Below are 21,913 nucleotides of genomic sequence, written 5' to 3'. Positions count from 1 at the left end.
TTGAGGACTTGAAATCCCATCAAAGATATTTGACATAAGAATGGGAAAGGAGACAGACAGCTAAACAGAATCTCCCTTCCCCCTTCTGCAGGTGTCCCTCACTACAGTCAACAGAAGAGATAATTGTCATGTGAGAAACCCATTTGTATAAAAACTTAATGCTTTTAAATTGATCTCCATTTAATTATTAGCTTGCTTCTGGACAATTCTCATGCACTTTTTTCCAGCAAATGAATGACAAAAGTCATTGACCTTATCACGAATTTTCTGCCGGGAGAAGTATAATTTCACTGCCTGCTAAAAGCAATCATTTCCTGCAGTGATTCTTTAAACACAGTGATAAACATGTCCTATGTAATAAAATCACTCTGAACTTTAAAATTTGCATTAAAAATTTATGAGATATTAAAGTCTTCACCCACATGCAGCAATAATAACAATAAAATATTTATAGTTTAAATACAATGCCATGCAATGATCATGAAGTTATTGGTATATAATCTTTGTGCTGTGGTTTGTTGAAATCATCTCAGCTGTAACACCTGAATTCTCCTATTTTAAAATGTTTCTTCCTACAGATTCACAATTATTTATTTCTGTATTTTCTTAAATAATATAACTATCTTAATAGCATAGTCTCTGGCACATCAGAATTTTGGTGTTTTTTTATTTTGTTAAAACAGGGTCTCACTATGTAGCTCAGGTGCTCTCAAACCTGAAATCCTTCTGTTTGCTGTTGACTGCTATTAACTGCCACACCAGCCTTTTGTAGCTTACAAGTGATAATGTTCAAATTGTGTGTGTGTCGACAGCTTCTCACACAAGACCTAGAACTCATAATCCTTCTACCTCAGCTACTAGAATCCTGGAATTGCAGGCATGAATACCCTTAGTGTCTGACATGTAGTGAGTAAAGAAAAGGAGAGGGTTGGGTGCCTATGGTTCATGTCATAACGGAGATTGAGAGGCTCTCTCAATCCAAGCCCATCCAAGTAAAAGGAAAGACCTTATCTCTAAAGCAACCAGAACAAAAAGGGCTAAAGGTGTGGCTCAAGTGGTAGAGTGCCTACCTAGCAAGTGGGAAGCCCTGAGTTCAAACCCCAGTACCAATAAAAAGAAAAGGAGAGATATTTTATCTATAAAGGTCCAAGAAGAACAGGAAATATTATTACAGTGGTAAAATTATTTAGGGTGAAACAAATTAAGAATAGCCACTTTAAGACCTTACAAACTCCACAGCAAAACCTTAGACATCATAAACACTTTCAGCAAAGTAGAATACAAAATCAATATGCTTTGTATATACCAACAATGAATAGATTAAAAAAGAAATCAGGAAAACAATCCCATTCACAATAGTCTCAAAAAAATAACATACCCAGGATCAAATTTAATGAAGGGGGTAAAAGACCTCTACAATGAAAATGATACATCACTGAAGAAAGAAATTGAAAAGGACATCAGAAGATGGAAAGAGTCCCAGACTCATGAAAATGACTACATTACCAAAAGCAACCTACATGTTCATGTTCATTGCAAAACCCATCAAAGTTCCAATGACATTCCTCACAGATAGAAAAATGAACCCTAACATTCATGTGGAAGCACAAAAGACCTCAAATAGTCAAAGCAATCCTAAGCAAAAAAGAACAAAGTTCCAAATTATACTACAGAATCATAGCAATAAAAACATCATGGTAATGGCACAAAAACATATAGGAAGAACAAAAGATCAGATAGAAGACCCACCCAGCCACAGCCATCTGATTTTGACAAAGGAACCCAAAACATACATTGGAAAAAAGACAGACTCTTCAAAAATAGTGCTGAGAAAACTAGATATCCACACGTAAAGGATTGAAAGTATATCCTTGTCTTTTACCCTATACCAATAACAATTCAAAATGGATCAATGATCTTAATGCAGAATGTAAAACTCTGAAACTACTACAGGAAAAATAGGGAAACACTGGAATATATAGACATGGGCAATACACATAAATAGAATTCCAATAGATTTGCCATTAATAGAAAACAATGGCAAATAGAACTGCATCAAACTAAAAAGCTTCTGCACAACAAAAGAAATGCTCACCAGATTGAAGAGGCAGCCTACAGAATGGGAAAACATTCTTTGCTACCTATACATTTGACAAGGGATTAATAATCAGAATATATAGAGAGCTCAAAAAACTAAATTTCCAAAAAAAAATCAATGACCCAATGAAATGGGTAAATGAACTGAACAGAGCTTTTTCAATGAAAGAAGATGAAAGAAGTACAAATAGCCAATAATGCAGATGAAAAAATACTCAACATCCATAAAGGAAATAAAAAATCAAAACCACGTTAAGATTCCACTTCATTCCTGTTAGAATGGCTATCATTGAGAACACAAATAATAGCAAATATTGGTGAAGATGTGGGGGGAAAGGAACACTCATACACTTCTGATAGGAATGTAAATTAGTACAACCAGTATGGAAAGCAGTGTGGAGGCTCCTCAAAAAACTAAAAATAGAACTACCATATGATCCAATGATATCATTCCTGGGCATATATCCAAAGGGATGTCAGGATGCCATAGAGGCACTTGCATACCTATGTTTATTACAGCATTATTCACAATAGCCAAGCTTTGGAAACAGCCCAGATCAGATGCCCTAAAACTGACGACTAGATTAAGAAAGTGATGTGTGTGTGTGTGTGTGTGTGTGTGTATGTGTGTGTGTGTACACACAATGGAGTAGTATTGTTTAACGATAAAAAATAATGAAATTTTGTTGTTTGCGGGTAAATAGATGGAACTGGAGATCATCAGGTTAAGGAAGTAACCCAGGTTCAGAAAGACAAAGGTTGCATGTTTCCTCTTATATGTAGAAGATGGTTCTAAAACAATACACACATACACAAATACAAGCATGAGCACACACATGCAGAGAGAGAGAGAGAGAGCATGTTTACAATAGTGGGACTGTTTGAGGGAACTAAGGAGAGCAGGTAAAGGAAAAGAGAATGATAGAGAATGAATCATATCTAAATACACTGCATCTGTGTAGGAAGATGGCATAAGCTGAAAAGCCTATTTTCTTTTTAATTTCTTTAAAGTAATCTAGACTTCTTTAGATACACATAGATAGAGACACAACTGATAGATATCTCCCTGGCTCAGTAAGCCACCCAAAGTGCCACAAATTGGTTGCTTGGCCCAGAATTCCTATAACTAATACTCTAATTTAGCCATCCTGGTCCAGGTTGTGTCCAGCCACTGAAAAAATGCTCACCTCCATAGATCATCTTAATTGTCCAAATTAGGACATTAAACAAGTTTGACAAAATCAGATTCCGAACTTTGCTACCTCTGGCATTTTCCATGAGGATGTAATTCATTTCTTTTCACATCTATGTTTTAGTTTTAGGAAACCCATCATCTGAATTCTCATTACAAATTGGATGCTCGGTGAGCCAAGGGGATTTTTATTAATATTACATCAGTAAGTTTTTATTCTGGTGGGATGCAAATAATTACATTATCTACAGTAATGGCAAAAGGAATCTTATCATCACATTTATTTTTTGTTTCTTTGATTTATATAGCATAATAAAATTGACCATAATCACTATACTATGCAATAAATCACTAGAATTTATTCTTCCTATCTAGCTAAAACTTTGTGTTCTTTGACCAACGTCTCTCCTTTCTTCATTCACTAATATGCCTTATCTCCCAGGCTCTGGAAACCACCAATTTACTCTCTAAATGTGAGTTTGACTATTTTAAATAATACATAAATGAATCATACAGTAGCTGTCTCTCTGCTTGGCTTATTTCACTTAGCATGATGCCTTCTGGGGTCATCCATGTGGTCATAAATGACAGAATTGCTTGGGTAATTTTTAAATAACTGACTTACTAAAAGAAAGTATTTAAAATGTTTTCATTACCAATAAATGATAAATATTGAGATGAGGGATATGCTAATAAGCCTAATTTTATCATTTCACATATCTACATGTATCATGAAACTGTCCACATTTTAATCTGTTCTTCAGATAACTAACCACCTACACAGGTAAATGAAATGTTTACCCCATTTACTCCATAAGTTTATATAGCTGTTGTCAATTAAAAATAAAAGAAAGTGATAGAGGTGTAACTCAAGTGGTACAACGTCTGCTAGCAAGCACAAGGCTCTGAGTTCAAACCCCAGTACCACAAAACAATGAAACAAAATTTAAGAAATTTTGAACAGTGTCCATACTAACACACAATGGTTCATGGTATATCTTTGGTGTATGTCTTTTATCTTTTTTACCTAAAAAATAAAATTAGCTTTACTCATTAATTCTTATTTAAAAACTATTTATTGAGGGCCTTTATAAGTGCTGTGAATTTAAACTACACACTTTTATTTTTCAGAGAACAAATTTTAACACACAAACTTAGAAATTTAGGTAACTTTTAGAAGTTGAAGGCTTTTATAAAGTAATAAACCAAGCTATGAAGTATGTCTACTTGGCTCAAGGTATAAATTGTTCAAAGAGTTTTAATCTGAAAATATATCTAATAGAATATTAGAATAAAGAATAAAAGAATAATAAAGAATTATGATTTTTTATTAAAATGTCACATACCTTCATTGTAATATTCACAATCAAGTGCTAAAAGAAAAAAAGAATAAATATTAAATTATGTAAGAAGCTAACCATTGGCCTGAATATATGAAAGATATAACTATATATTTATTACTAACCACATGAAAGAACATAAAATGACATCACTATTTAGGAAATTCCTCTGAGCAAAGGGAATTCTTTAAGGCAATGTGTTGAACTAATTAAGTTTTCGCAAGTTCAGCCTAAAGGCAGGCAGATATACCTGCTTATTTATAAACGTCAATTGAAACTGTCTAAGTTGTAATCTGTTTTTCAGATGACTAGTCACCTACACAAGTCAATGGAATGTTTAATCCAAAAGCAAGTTCAAAGTCATTTTTTTAAAATATCTTATAATCAGAACAGTGAAAGTTCACAGGCATAAAAGAATTGCAATCATAAACAATTTATTTAAGGATGTCATTCATATATTCCATATTTCAAATATTATAGGATCAGCAAACAGTTAACTTTGAAATGACATTAATTTTATTTTTATTCATTAATTTTTATTAAGATATATTCATTGTACAGAGAGAATTTATTGTGGCATTTCCAAATAGACTTACATTATACATTGGTTAGATCACTCCTACCATCTCTCTTCCTTGACCCCTCCCCACCCCACTTGAAGCAATTGCAAGAGGTTTCTTTGTTCTATTTCATGTAAGTATATGACAGCCATCAACTGGTGGCCCATGCCAGTAATCCACTACTCAGGAGGCAAAGATCAAGAGGTCCATGGTTCAAAGCCAGCCCAGCAAATAGTTTGGGAGACCCTATCTCAAAAATACTCAATACAAAAAAGGGCAGTCGGAGTGGTAAGAGTGCCTGCCTAGCAAGTGTGAGGCCCTGAGTTCAACTTTAGTGCAGCAGAAATAAATAAATACATTAACTAATTAATTTTAAAATTTTTCCATTTCTTATACTAAAATTTGTGATTTTCAAAGGATTGTAAAATTTTGTCATCTAAAATTCACAGAAACTATTTCCATGAGGTTCGTGGCATTGGATTTATGGTAAACCCACAATTAACATGGATCCTCTTAAAAGGTGTCCACCAAAGGATGTTCTACGCAGGGCACTCACCACAAACAGTGGGTGATCTCCAGTGAATGGACACCCCTTCCTGACAGCACTTGTATGCGTATGCAGCCACACTGGTGCATAAACACTCACAATCCCCACCAAGATTACAGTTGCATGTATCTTCATGGCAATTTTTGACGAAAGAAGTAACATCAATCTGAAAATAAAGTGAAAGGGGAAATAATTTCAATAAGACAACTATTAGATTTTCAAAACTATCATTATGAACAGAATACTGCCAACTAGAGAGTTCTCATCATCTCAACCTCCTATGCTGCCAGAAGGAGAAAGGAATTATTAGACAAATGTAACATCAAAGAATTAGAAAAACAAGGAAGAAGAATAACAAATAAATATCAACACCTGTGATATAACAGATGAGAGTTTTAGAAGTATGTTGTTTCATTATTAGCAAATTCACATAATTAAAAGAAAAAGCTTAAGTTGATACAAGAAAGAGTAGGAAATACTCTGGAGTTAGTAGGTATAGGTAAAAACTTTCTCAATGAAACCCCAGCAGCACAGCAACTAAGAGATAGCATAGATAAATGGGACCTCATAAAACTAAAAAGCTTCTGTTCATCAAAAGAAATGGTCTCTAAACTGAAGAGAACACCCACAGAGTGGGAGAAAATATTTGCCAATTATACATCAGACAAAGGACTGATAACCAGAATATACAGGGAACTTAAAAAACTAAATTCTCCCAAAACTAATGAACCAATAAAGAAATGGGCATGTGAACTAAACAGAACTTTCTCAAAAGAAGAAATTCAAATGGCCAGAAAACACATGAAAAAATGCTCACCATCTCTAGCAATAAAGGAAATGCAAATTAAAACCACACTAAGATTCCACCTCACCCCTGTTAGAATAGCCATCATCAGCAACACCACCAACAACAGGTGTTGGCGAGGATGCGGGGAAAAAGGAACCCTTTTACACTGTTGGTGGGAATGTAGACTAGTACAACCACTCTGGAAAAAAATTTGGAGGCTACTTAAAAAGATGGACATCGATCTACCATTTGATCCAGCAATACCACTCTTGGGGATATACCCAAAAGACTGTTACTCCAGAGGCACCTGCACATCCATGTTTATTGCGGCACTATTCACAATAGCCAAGTTATGGAAACAGCCAAGATGTCCCACCACTGACGAATGGATTAAGAAAATGTGGTATCTATACACAATGGAATTTTATGCAGCCATGAAGAAGAACGAAATGTTATCATTCGCTGGTAAATGGATGGAATTGGAGAACATCATTCTGAGTGAGGTTAGCCTGGCTCAAAAGACCAAAAATCGTATGTTCTCCCTCATATGTGGACATTAGATCAAGGGCAAACACAACAAGGGGATTGGACTATGAGCACATGATAAAAGCGAGAGCACACAAGGGAGGGGTGCGGATAGGTAAGACACCTAAAAAACTAGCTAGCATTTGTTGCCCTTAACGCAGAGAAACTAAAGCAGATACCTTAAAGCAAATGAGGCCAATAGGAAAAGGGGACCAGGAACTAGAGAAAAGGTTAGATCAAAAAGAATTAACCTAGAAGGTAACACCCACACACAGGAAATCAATGTGAGTCAATGCCCTGTATAGCTATCCTTATCTCAACCAACAAAACCCCTTGTTCCTTCCTATTATTGCTTATACTCTCTCTACAACAAAATTAGAGATAAGGGCAAAATAGTTTCTGCTGGGTATTGAGGGGGGGAGCGGGAGGGGGCGGAGTGGGTGGTAAGGGAGGGGGTGGGGGCAGGGGGGAGAAATGAACCAAGCCTTGTATGCACATATGAATAATAAAAGAAAAATGAAAAAAAAAAAATTAAAAGAAAAGCATGTTCCGCTTCCAGTTGTACTTCACATGACTTTTTTTAATCTCCTCTTAGGCAAAATTCCAGTAACCATGAATAACAACAGCAATTTCTTAAAATTTCCTCATCTCTTTACTTAATTACTTCATTTGTATTATACTTGATAAGTAGCAGAGTAAACATAATATCTCATGATGGTGTATTATAAAAGAAGCAGAGTTTAGGGAGACTGATTTGTATTTTATTTTGTAGACCAGACAATGGGTTGATTTGTCTTTTCAAGTGGCAGCCAGAAGAAGAACCAGTAAACTCTGTGCTTCAGGACTCTAGATAAGACACAGTGTTTTTTCTTGCCAAGCAGATATGGTCCTTAAAAACTCTAAGTCTCAAAAGCATGACTTCCTACAACAGGACTCAAGTGTACCTACATACCTCTAAAGTAGCAGTGATCCAACTTTTTTTGTCTCAAAATCCCTTTACACTCTTAAAAAATTTCAAGATTCCCAAAGAGCTTGTTTATGAAATGATATCTATCAATAGTTGCCTTATTAACATAAAACTAAGGCATTTAAAAAATAACAATAATAGAGTTATTACATTTTAACAACATAAATAACATATTTTAGAGAAAAATAGCTATATTTCTCAAAATAAAATAAGTTGGAGAGAAGAGTACAATATTTTCCATTTTTTGTGAATCTTTTTAGTGTCTGCCTTAATACCATATAGTTAGATCTCATACATGCTTTTTCATTCAGCCTGTTATATTATTTATATTTGGGGTTGATTTTGGTTGAATTATGTTATATGAAGAAAATTCAGAGCCATACACACGTATGGTTGGAAAACAAGGAGTATTTCAATATCTCTTTCAGGTAATTGTGCTATTCCTTGATCCTCTATCAAAAATTCAAAAATATTGCTTCTTTAAAGGTAAGGTAAGCTGCAAATTGTGCCAGTGAACTTTCTACATGCTAAATTAAAATCCTCTGTTTTAACTCACTTACAACATGTACCCTTTACTCCTGCAACATCATGCATTGGTCATTTGGAAAATGCACTGACACACACATCTTCTGAATGTTGACACATTTGATTAGATACAATAGCAACAAGTCACATTTGTACATATTAATGTCTATATTATCAGAAGAGTCACTAAGTATCACAAAACTTTTAAGCTCACAGTGGTAGATCCAAGTTTTTAAAATTCTATTTTTTATTTGAATGTTCAAAAAAAAAAATTAGCGATGAGAAACCATTGGGTGTTTTCTTTGAAGCCACAGACTTAACTTCACTCATTTTCAAGAAAATTTATACCAAATAGCTTTGTCTGAATAATCATATTTGTCCAGTTTTCATTGTTTCAAACAGAATTGGCATTTGGAGAAAAAAACAGCCAACTTAGCTCACAGCTCAGAGCTTACATGAGCTCCTTTTCCTCCAGATAACTAGCACATCTTGGTGCAGCAGCAGACCTTCTGTGAAACCTGGCATTATTATGTGGGGAAGGAGTTTAGAAAATTGTTTCTAAATAAATGACATTTTTGCAATGTGCTTCTAAAACCATTCTAACTAAATATGTCACTAGTAATCTTTATAAACTATACTTTGGGTTGATAAAAACACCCATTTGTCAATTTTCCCTGAAGACAGATAAACATTTATGCCCTTGATTAGAAAATGCTGTATATCATTAATATTTCTGGAAGGTAAAGCATCATATTTGAGGACGGCCAGGGCAAAAAGTTAGCAAGACACCATCTCAAAAAAATAAGCTGGATATGGTGGCAAGTACCTGTGATCCCAGCTAAAACGGAGGCATAGATAGGAGGATTGTGTTCTAAGACTAGCCAAAGCAAAAAACATGAGACCCTATGTGAAAAACGTCTAAAACAATAACTAAAAATAGGTCTAGCAAAGTGACTCAAGTGGCAGAATACCTGCCAAGCAAGCATGAGGCCCTGAGTTCAAACCCCAGTACCACTAAAAAAATAATATTTCATAAAGTAGAACAAATTCTTACAAGTATTATATACAAATGTACACTATTAAGTGAGCTATAGTAAGCAAGAAAGCAAGTCAACTAAATGCATCTCTTCTATAGAGAAATACTTACAAATAGGTCCCCAGCAGTGGCTAAATAGTACACCTGAAAACCCCACGAGCAGCTCAACCATCTTCCCACTCATCTGAATATTATAGATACAGCAGTACCTCTTTACAGCTGAAAGTTTAGAAAAGAATTCACTTACCACATTGCGGCAAGGAGCAAAAACATCACTGTACAAAATGGAGCATTCTTTTTTGGCATAAGGAAATTTGTTTTGATGCGCTTCACAAGGTTTCATTATTTCGACTGTATCTGCACACTGTTGAAACATTTTAAGGAAGAAAGTGATTCCTCTAGCATAAACCAAAGTAACCTATCTTTCTTCATCCACAACAAAGGGATCTAGTATATTCTCATCCTTAAGACAAGCTTCACCTGCCACACATGCACTCACCCATGTATGGTTAATGCACATATTACTTTTGACAGCAACTAAACAGAATATTGAAATCATAATCACATTAGAGATACAGTGGAGACAGTGTTTCATTTTTCTTAATTACAGCGTTTCCATGACAAACTCTATAAGCATGAACCTCTTTCCATTAATTTTTATCTGTCATTTTTGTCACAGTCTATCTTCTAAGAAATTGCAAGTATTCAAGTCTCTACAGACTCAACTCCCACACACTCGGCACTTTGGCTTCTCTTCTCTCTAATTTATCTCCCTGAAACTGCTCTGAGAAGGGTCATCAATGGCCTCTTCATTACCAGCTATAAAAGTAACTTTTCAGTCTGCCTCCCACTTGGCCTTTTGCAACCTGTGGTTCTGCTTATTACCTGGCCCTTTAATGTCTCTAATCCTTTCGCTTTGACAGCACAATTTTCTATGGGTTTTCTGGTACTGTACTTCATGGGCTGCTATTCCCCAATCTCCTGCTCCCTTCCCACTTTGCAAGGTTTTATTCCTAAACCTCTGTTTTTCTCATTGTGTACACTTGCCCTGTCATCAACAACCTGAATATATTACTGCAAAATCCCTATTTCCATCCCAGATCTCTTTCCTTCTAAGTATCTCCCAGTCACATCTCTCCAGATACATGCTTAACTGCACCCATCTCCCTCACCTCCTCCCCTTTGCTCTATCTGGGGAGGAACACCAGCATCTGAAGTTGTTGAAGTCAAAAGGTGAGAAATTTCCAGAACCTTCCAAGTTCCATCATTTCTAATACCATCTTTCAGCACTGGTGATTTTCATCTTTAATGTCCTCAAATTTATATTCTGATCTCCACTGATGGTTCTAGGTGAACCACACAAGCCTCCTCCCCTCTTATCTCACAGTTCTGTCCTTTGCCTTCCTACTATTCTCCATCTCAGACTCTTTGCCACCACCATTTTGAACTTTATTAAAATTCATCTTATGCACTCTTCTCTCTCCATTCTCCTCACATCTACTAGGTGGCTGCTCCCTCCTTTTCTTGTTATCTTCCTTCCCAAAAGCTTCACTTCTCATATCCTGTAATTCTTAAAGAATTCATTTACCAGACACCTTCTCCAGGAACCTTCCTGGGACCATTAAAAGTTCCACCTCCTGTATACTTCCATCAAAGCACCAATCTTGCCATTGCTTTTTTTGTTAATATTTCTACCTCATCTACTAACATAGACACTAAAATTCTTATGGGAAGACTGTGTTTTATTAATGATCAGGGTCTTTATATTGTGGGAAACACTGTGGTAAATAAAACTTAGTGGATGAACTTAGAATGGAGAGAGGAATGGAGAAAGGTTGATAAATGAGTACTAGGTTGCAGTTGATAAGAGCAAGAAGGCTTATGATTATGTACTATAGAGCCTCAGAAAGTTAAAAGGAAGGATTTTGAAAGTTTTTGTTTCAATAAAGAAGTGATAAGAGGACCAATGTGGTAGTACATGGCTGTAATCCCAGCTACTTGAGGGGCAGATACAAAAAGGATCAGATTTGAGGCCAAAAAGAACAAAAAGTTAGCAAGAGCAAATCTCAGCAAATAAGCTGGGTGTGTTGTCGCACAGACTACTATCCCACATAGGCAGGAGGAATAGATAGAAGGATCTTGGTTCGAGGCCAGCCCAGGCTAAACACTTGAGAATCTATTGGAATAATAACTAAAACATAAAAGGCTGAAAGCATGACTCAGTGGTATGGAGCTTGCCTAGTAAGCAAAAGACCCTGAGTTCAAACCCCAGTATTGCCAAAAAGACAAACATTTGAGGAAGCATATGTTTAACCTTATTACATGATATATATATGTACCAAAATACCACAAGATACCAGCACATGCTATTCTTATATACAATTTTTATGATTTTCAGTACTGATTTAAAAAGTAAATTTAAGTTTTAAAAAGGGAATTTGGTACAGAGTAATAATCTCAAAAAAAAAGGAATGAAGATTTGACTTTTCGATTTATCCATTAAATATGAACAAGAAAATTCATTTTAAAGGTTTAAAATGACTTGATCACTACAAATATTTAAGTGTTGCTAGAAAATATTCCTTGATCCATTTGAAAATAGGAGAAATGTAAAATGATTTCTTCAAAATCTTTTACAGACAAGAAGTTATAACACAGAAATAATTAAAAGGATTTTGTCTCTCTCAAAATAGATAATTTTGATATTAAAAAATACTATCTTTGTACTTTTAAGTTTAGACCACACAGAAATATGCTGCTCAAATTTTACTGAGTGGGAGATATTTTACCTTATTCTTTCTTTATTCTTTAAAAGAGATTTAGACATGTTAATATGAATATTAGGCAAAGTAGTGAAGTAAGTAAACAAATATAACCAATCAGGAAATTGTTGTTTCAAAACACTCCTATCCATTAAAAAGAGCAAGAAAAAATGTAGGAGAAATTTCTAATTTGAATCTGAGGTAATTCAGCATTTCTCAAAGTGTATACCACAGGATACTACTCTACTGAGAATTTATAAATAAAAACATGGGTTCTGTGTCAATAACTTTGGGAAATCCTTCACACATATGCCTTTTTTATAGGTACAATGCCTTGAGGAATCCGCTGGTGGAGTGACTAAAGTGGTAGAGAGCCTGAGTAGCAAGCATGAGGCTCTGAGTTCAAAACCACCAAAAAAAAAGAGTGAGGCCTTGAGGAGTCCTTAAAAATGTGTCTGACAATTTATTCAATTGCTCCCAAAGGTAGTTGACCACAAATTCTTCTCCCCACACAGGTACAGGTACAGGCCTTTATTTTTATGTTAAACTAATAACCCTCATGTTCTAGGAAAGCAAATGTTAAGAATTTCTGCCATTATTTATTCATTGCTTTGAGATGGCAAAATTATATCATTCTTAGAAATGCAGATATATTGACAAGGCATTTTGCTATGGTGGGGAAAACATGAGAGAGAAAATGTGACTTGCTACTTTCTGGCTATATGATATATATTAAACAAGTAACTTAACTCCCTGAGATTCAAATCAATGTCTTTATCTATTTTTTGCTATCACAAGAATTACATAAGAAGATAAATATGAAAGTTTATCAGCTATGAATTCCAGTAGAAATATTATGTAAAATATTAACATACAATTTATGCTAAATGAAATTTTCTAGTAAATGAAATTCTAAGTCTGTTTCATTCTAAAATACATATACTTAACTTACCTGTCCCAATGCCCAGCTATCTCCAAATACCTGGGCATTTCGTACTTCCAAGTTATTAGATGTGGTCATATCATTTGAAGTACATTTGTCAAAGTTTCCACACAATCCTGATAGTTTGTTCTAAAGTTGAAGAAAATTATTATGAAATATTTGTGTTTACTTTAACATATAAAGACTTGTATGCACTAAAACTTGAAAGGTTTAAAATATACATATAACTTCAACAGCAAACATTTTAAAAGATAAATGTTTTGAAGAAAGTGGAGTTTCATGCCTATTTAGTTATACTTCTAATTATTTTAAATTCTCAAAAAGTATTTTACCAGCCCCCAAATCTTACCTATTCACACTTAAGTGTATCTTAGCATTGATACTAATAACATAAGTAAATCATAAAAATATAATCATACACTACAGTTATACAAACATAATATACACATATAAGTATGTATATTAATCTATATATAACTATAAATCTTATTATTATGAAAGCCCCAAAGGATGATATGTTTAAGATTTCCTAATACTATCAATGTTGAACCAGTAAAGATAATTTAGGATATTATGAGTTGTGAAATGGTTATTGCAATGGCCATATGGACTATACAGCAATATCCACTAGGATTTTCTCAAAATTATGTGGAAAACTTCACTCTTGGAGGAAAGAGGAAGACTTGCAGAAATGGATGATATTCTATAACAATGGAGCTCCTCTTTCAAACCTTGAATTTAAACCTGTGAAATAAGCTGCCCATGCCTCCAGCAAAGCAGACAACAACCCTAGGCAGTTACAGCTGCAGTGTTCACTAATTACCAAGGGGCCTCTGCCCTATCCAAGGGCAGTCACTACTTCCACAACAGTCATACCAAAGCTGAAGCCACAATAAGAGTGATATAGACAAATGGTTAACATGTTTCTAAAAAGTAGGAAACAGAAGATATATGAGGAAGAATGAAAGAGAACATTAGTTGAAGGATGGAAAAAGCTAAAGACAATTTCAGATTCATCAGATATGGGAGATCCCTACAAATCTAAGCTTAGGGCTTAATTCCCCTTAAAGTGGAAAGATTGTGGCTTTAGTATACAGTCATGCTTTAAATTCACAGCTTATTAAACTTTTTAAAGTATAAAGTTTCTTATATTTTTATGAGAATATGTTGCTGCTATTCCAATGTTTCCTCTAATTTGACACAGATTATATCCATGCATCTCAATTTCAATTTCAAATTTTTTAGATATAGCAATGTTTATAAAGCACCATTAAATTTGAAATACTTAATAAAATTCTAAATATCTAAAATGAAAATTTCACAATATAAAAATATTTAACAGAAAATGTTATATAAAACAATATACATCACCAAAAATTATAGATAATTCATGAATAGATAAACTATAACACACTTGTACAACAGAATGCTATTCACTACTATAAAGTATCAAACTTTTAATTCACAAAGCAATATAAATGAATCTTAAATTTCTTTTACCAAGTTGAAGAAGTTAGATCCCAAAGACTACCTATTACACAATTCTATTAATATGATATATGGGAAAGACAATGGAAAATAAAGAGTGTTTGCTTGGGGCTTGGGGCTTGGGGCTTGGGGTAGAAGTAAGGATTGACAAAAAAGGGCATCATGAGCAAAATGTGGGGGGTTGATAGATTTGTTCTCCTAGAATTGTCATAGTGGACCCGGAAACCACACATTTGTCAAAATCCGTAGAACCATCAGAGTAATTTTTTAAATATTTTGTTTCAGTATTACTATATATAAACTTATACCCAGAATGTGGAACAACATATAGAAAATAGATTGTAACAAATGAATCTAACTGTACCACAGACAAATCCCCTAAGCAAGCTGGAGTCGGGGAGGAAAAGAGCCAACCTAGGCAACCTTGAAAAAAAGATGCTGTTAGGCAAAAGTCAAAAAAGAACTAAAACAAGCATTGTACACTAGATGGTGACAATCTTCTTCGGGGGATTTGATTAGTAACTGAAAATATAACATCATTTTATTTTCATCAAACATCAAAAGGCAAATGTACTTTCATTTCTTGCATCTCATGTGGAGGTTAGGTTGACCTACCTTCCACTGTGGCCCAACTTTGATGTGGATGGTTGTTTTCCTATCCCAAAGAACAGTGATATCATTCTCTGGGAAGTATACCACCGTGTAGTACCCAGCTTTCCAAAGCTGATATGTTGATTTACTTTCCAGAAAAAATCCTGTTCGTTTCTTCTAAGAAAATAAAATAAAATGAACAATGAATATCATGTTCTAACCAGAAGGTATAAAATTAAGTTAATATCTGCCAATAAAATTATCTGTACTAATATTATTGATTTTCCATGTCTTTTCTGAGTTCTGTAAGAAAAGACAAACCAAATGCATAAAATAGGAAGTACATAGCATTGATAATCAGATGAAGACTGGTAGACGGACTCAACATGGATAAAAAGATAAAAGGGAAAAGTATCTCAGTTATGGGCAGAGCTTAATTGAGGGAATGGGCACAGAGCTGCTGAATTAGAAATTCTGAATTAATAGTGAATAAACATGACCGAGAATGAAAAATGTACGGCTTTGCCTGCAAAAGAGAGAAATTTGGCCTTGCTAAGGTTCTCATTAGTTAATAACAGCATGCATGAAGGCTACTGATGTTGTTAAATATTTACTGAAAAATAGAATTATTAAATTTGGTGGGAGACACTACCTTCACAAACCAATGAAAATTTCTTTTTTGTGTAGTTGTTAGGAATTAAAACCACAGTGGGATACCACTGTACACAAAAAGCAAGCAAAATTTAGCAATATTAATAATAACAAACCCCTCATGATACCACAGGCTGATGAGGAAGCAGAGTGAGAGGATTCATGTGCAACCAATGAAAATTTCTACATAAGACAGAGTTTGGTCACTGAAAAACAAGAGCACAATATATGTACATATATACACAGCTATATATGTACATATATACACAGCTATACCTATATGTATCCATATGTATATATGTGTGTAAATGATTGACAGGCTTAGGAAGGTTTCTTGCATGAGGTGGGACATGACTGATTTGTAAAATGTTTGTACAGGAATAGAGGACTGGGAATGAGAATGGAGAAGAAATGATTCCTATAGCCAACATCATACTTAATGGGGAAAAACTGAAACCATTTTCCCTAAAGTCAGGAATGAGACAAGGATGTCCATTCTTCCCCACTCCTATTCAACACAGTCCTGGAATTCCTAGCAAGAGCAATAAGGTAAGAAGAAGAAATAAAAGGAATATAAACAAGTAAAGAAATAATCAAAGTATCTCTATTTGCAGATGACATGATCCTATACCTCAAAGACCCAAATAACTCCACCCAAAAACTCCTAAACATCATAAACAGCTTCAGCCATGTAGCAGGATACAAAATCAACTCACAAAAATCAGTAGCCTTTCTATACACCAATAATGAACAAATTGAGAAAGAATATATGAAAACAATTCCATTTACAATAGCCTCAAAGAATATCAAAACCTAGGAATAAACTTAATAAAGGATGTAAATGACCTCTACAAGGAAAACTACAAACCAGTGAAGAAAGAGATCAAGGAAGACAACAGAAGGTGGAAAGATCTCCAATGCTCATGGATTGTCAGAATCATCATAGCAAAAATGCTGCACTACCAAAAGCAATCTACATGTTCAATGCAATTCCCATCAAAATCCCAAGGACATTCATCACAGAGATTGAAAAATCTACCCTAATCTGCCCTGGAAACACAAAGGACCGTGAATAGCCAAGGCAATACTGAGCAAAAAGAGCAATGCTGGAGGTATCACAATACTTGACTTCAAACTATACTACAGAGACATAGCAATAGAAACAGAATGATACTGGCACAAAAACAGATATGAAGACCAGTGGAACAGAATAAAGGACCCAAACATGAATCCATCCAGCTATGCCCACCTCATTTTTGACAAGTGCCAAAAACACATGATGAAGAAAAGACAGCCTCTTCAACAAATGTTGCTGGGAAAAGTGGTTATCTGCCTGCAGAAAACTGAAACTAGATCCATGCCTGTCACCCTGTACTAGTATCAACTCAAGGTAGATGAAAGACCTTAATATCAGAACTGAAACCTTGCAGTTAGTACATGAAAGAGCAGGGACTACTCTGGAAGCAACAGGTATAGGTAAAGATTTCATCAACAGAATTCTAACAGTGCAGCAACTAAGGGAAAGGATGGACAAATGGGACTAAATGAAATTAATATCATTGGACTAATGAAATTAAAACGCTTCTGCCCAACAAAAGAAATGGTCTCTACATTGAAGAGACCACCCACAGAGTGGGAGAAAATATTCACTAACTATCAGACAAAGGACTGATAACCAGAATATACAGGGAGCTCAAAAAACTAAACTGCCTGAAAATTAATGAACCAAATTGGAGGCTACTTAAAAAGATAGACATCGATCTACCATTTGATCCAGCAATACCACTCTTGGGGATATACCCAAAAGACTGTGACACAGGTTACTCCAGAGGCACCTGCACACCCATGTTTATTGCAGCACTATTCACAATAGCCAAGTTATGGAAACAGCCAAGATGCCCCACCACTGATGAATGGATTAAGAAAATGTGGTATCTATACACAATGGAATTTTATGCAGCCATGAAGAAGAACGAAATGTTATCATTTGCTGGTAAATGGATGGAATTGGAGAACATCATTCTGAGTGAGGTTAGCCTGGCCCAAAAGACCAAAATTCGTATGTTCTCCCTCATATGTGGACATTAGATCAAGGGCAAACACAACAAGGGGATTGGACTATGAGCACATGATAAAAGCGAGAGCACACAAGGGAGGGGTGAGGATAGGTAAGACACCTAAAAAACTAGCTAGCATTTGTTGCCCTTAATGCAGAGAAACTAAAGGAGATACCTTAAAAGCAACTGAGGCCAATAGGAAAAGGGGAACAGGTCCTAGAGAAAAGATTAGATCAAAAAGAATTAATCTAGAAGGTAACACACACGCACAGGAAATCAATGTGACTCAACTCCCTGTATAGCTATCCTTATCTCAACCAGCAAAAACCCTTGTTCCTTCCTATTATTGTTTATACTCTCTCTACAACAAAATTAGAAATAAGGGCAAAAGAGTTTCTGCTGGGTATTGAGGGGAGGGGGCGGAGTGGGTGGTAAGGGAGGGGGTGGGGGCAGGGGGGAGAAATGAACCAAGCCTTGTATGCACATATGAATAATAAAAGAAAAAAAAAGAAAATGTGGTATTTATACACAATGGAATTTTACTCAGGCACAAAGAAGAATGAAATTTTGTCATTCACAAGTAAGTGGATGGAACTGGAGAACATCATCTTAAGCAAAGTTAGCCAGGCTCAGAAAGCCAAAAATCGCATGTTCTCCCTCATAGGCAGATTATAGATCTAAAACAAATGCAGTAATATTATTGAACCTGGGTCACACGCTAAGGGAAGAATACATACAGGAGGAATAGGGAAAAGTAGGAAACCCAAAACTTGAAAGTGTTTGATGTGCCCACTGTAGAGGAGCTAATATAGTAATCTTAAACTGGCAGAGGCCACTATGGGAAGGGGACCAGGAAGTAGTGAAGAGGTCTGGCAGAGAGGAACCAACATGGATTGCAATATACAAGTGCATGGAAGCAATGCTAGCAATCTCTCTGCATAGCTATCTTTACATCAAACTAGCAAAAACACCATGTCTTTCTTATTATCTCTTATGTTTTCTCTTCAACAAAATTGGAGAACAAGAGGGCGGAACAGGTTCTTCCTGGAAGCAGGGTTGGGAGTGGAGGGGAGGTGGCCCAAACAATGTATACACATATGAGCAAATGTAAAAATGATAAAATAAAAGAAAGAAAGAAAAAAATTTAAAAGAAAGGAATGTCTTGAATAAAGCTGATGTGCAGGAATGTCCAAGGTAGGCTAAGGACTAAAAAAAAGAAAGAGCCTCAAAGGGCTACGGCACAGATTACATGATGAAACACTGTCTGAGACTTTTGCAACCAAGTTACCCATAACACAGTGACTATCACATGTGCAAAATACAGTTAGTAAGTCTTTTGAATAGGAAAGTGACAGAAAGTGGTTTTTATATTAAAAGGAAACAATGTATATATTAGAGAGTATAAAAGTAGGGAGAAATTAAAGATGCAATACATTGGGAAATTAGAGTACCTTTAGCACAGAGTGTAAATATGCAATAATTTTTATAAAAAGGGGCTATTCCCAAATATGATTACATTGAATACAACCTTGAAATTAACTCAAATAGTAACTTTGGAAATAGATGGTTTTGTCAAAGTAAGTAAACCTAATTTATCTAGAAGCAGAATAAAAATGGAGAAAATATATGAAATACTTTATTTTTCTCCCCAAAGTAACAACAACAACAAAAGCATACATTGAGGATACTATGTTACAGTAGCTTTTTAATAAATATTACAAAGGACAAATGAAATAAACCTAGTTGTATCCATAAGGAATGTTTAGTCTCTTAGACCAAGGCTATACTTAAAATAAGTGTGCAGTACAATATTGTATAGAATAGATACAACTGCTCATTGCTAACCGGCTCTACCTAGCCTCATCCTCTTTCACTCCCCAAACTCCTACCCTTCTTGACTAGGCTCCGTCAGGCTGACCTTCTTTCTGTGCTTCCTATTAACTTGTACCATCTCAAGTCCTCTATGTTTAATTTTCCTCCTCTTAGGAGTTCTCACAGAGTCTGGCGTAGTGTACCCCATTCCCAACAACTGTGACCCATATGCTTCCTCCTCAGTCAGGCCTCAACTGACTGCCCTAAAAAACTCTCAGCCCACAAACGAGCTTGATTGGTGGGCATTGACGAGTGCAATGGTAGAGACCCATGATTAGAGTGGGGAGGGAGCACACTTGGAGTATGATGTTCTGTAGTTGCCATGTTGAAATGCTAATAATTTTTCCTTGAATTTGTGATTTGTTAAGTAGACAAAGAACATGTACCAGCATCTTGGAGACTTGATTCACATGCCTTTCACTGCCTGCTGTAACCTCCACCTCCCAGGACTGGTTCTCAGCCACTGCCTCTCTTCTCCCACCCAAGGACCATTGAGCTTCAGGAAGCAAGGTAAGGTGAAACTGGGCACACAGACTCAAGCCAAGCTTGAGAGGAGCCCGTGCTTAAGAGAGCACAGCATTAAAAGATAAATTTTTAAAAATACCATGACAAGTCAAAAGAAACCACAAAAAAATGAAAAAAAAATTGTGGGACCTCTGTTTTAAACAAGGGATCGCATATTCTCATTTAGCACTGGGCCTTACAGTTTGTGTAGCCTGCTCTGCCCCCAAGTCTCCCTCTTTGCCATAAGACCTACTTTTACTTTCATTGCACTTAGTATTCTTAGATAATACAATTTGTCTTTGACTTTACTGTCTTCATTCCACAGGTTGGTTTTAAATCAATTATGGTAATGCAAAAACACAAGTTTTCTAATTGACTTTGGAGGTAAAACACTTTATTTCATTAGATAGGGCAGTTTGCTACAAGACCAATCCATTTTGGTCAAAAGGACTTACTACACTTCTTACTTTGAATAGTGGATATTGCTTTTTTTTTTTTAGAAGAGTAAGATATGAAATGTCCAAATTATAGCACTTTAAACAAAACTTTTAAAAATCTTAGAAAGATAAAGTTAGAAATGTAGCTTTCTTTTAAAAACATAGCTTGAATAAATTAATAAAATATTTATACCTTACTAATCTGATTGAATTATAATTGTGCATTTATATTAAAAAAGGTGTATTTTTTAGTGCTTTTCCTGGATGAACAGTCCATCTGCTATAAATAAATGGAAGTTATTTTCACTTACCATCTTTCATAAAGTTAAACTATTTTTATTACTTTTCTTAATCTTACTTCATTCTTTACAACCTAAATAAAGGAAATTCATCAACACCTGCATACAGCTGAAAATTGGAAGTTCAAAGTTGCACAGAGCTGTAATTACCACTTCAAAAATGTGTCAAACCGTCTTTGTATGAGCATTTACCATTTTCTCCTTTGTTTTTTCTTTAAGCATTCTTGCTAATAAAGAGGACCTTCACCTATAAATGAGTATCCAGCTGATAGCTATGCCAAACTGCTATAATTACTTCAAAAGATGTCAACATGACTAAAGAAACTCTGCTTTGCCCAAAGTTGGATTGTTTCCTTGTTGGTATCAATATTTCTGCAGGAGATGCAAGCTATGTTTTAGGGTAGTAATTCTTAAATCTTAGTAGAAGAATTTGGGGTACTACTAAAAACATCCATTTCATTTCAACTTTAGCCATTGCATTTACTGAGGTAGTGCACAGAAACCAGCACTTAGAACAAATATTCCAGGTGACTTTAATGCAGAAGGTTTGTAGACCTAACTTAGAGAAAATGGTATTCTGAAACCTAAGAGGTCACTTTAATTTAAAAGACCATTTGTCAGATCATACACAGTAAGTATACATTATTTTTGAATTTATTAGACATAGTTTTGATCAAGTGCAGACAAAAATAAATAGATAAAAATCAAAAGCAATTTCAAAACCAAAAAATTT

General features: G+C 35.1%; 1 protein-coding gene across 17 annotated transcripts in view; it reads right to left on the bottom strand.

The window, feature by feature from the left end:
- Otogl (otogelin like) overlaps positions 1–21,913 on the bottom strand; it is a 225,051-nt gene that overhangs the window by 43,583 nt on the left and 159,555 nt on the right. For all 17 annotated transcript variants that reach the window (XM_074084013.1, XM_074084010.1, XM_074084011.1 and 14 more), the window contains 5 exons: positions 15,385–15,537; positions 13,291–13,410; positions 9,824–9,940; positions 5,746–5,902; positions 4,636–4,662 (listed from right to left, as the gene is read on the bottom strand). In XM_074084013.1, the coding sequence (XP_073940114.1) occupies positions 4,636–4,662; positions 5,746–5,902; positions 9,824–9,940; positions 13,291–13,410; positions 15,385–15,537 (574 nt within the window). The remainder of the gene's footprint in view (positions 1–4,635; positions 4,663–5,745; positions 5,903–9,823; positions 9,941–13,290; positions 13,411–15,384; positions 15,538–21,913) is intronic.

The sequence above is a fragment of the Castor canadensis genome, chromosome 8 (assembly GCF_047511655.1).
Source record: "Castor canadensis chromosome 8, mCasCan1.hap1v2, whole genome shotgun sequence".
NCBI classification, from domain to species: domain Eukaryota; kingdom Metazoa; phylum Chordata; class Mammalia; order Rodentia; family Castoridae; genus Castor; species Castor canadensis.
This window is presented reverse-complemented; position numbering and strand designations above follow the sequence as displayed.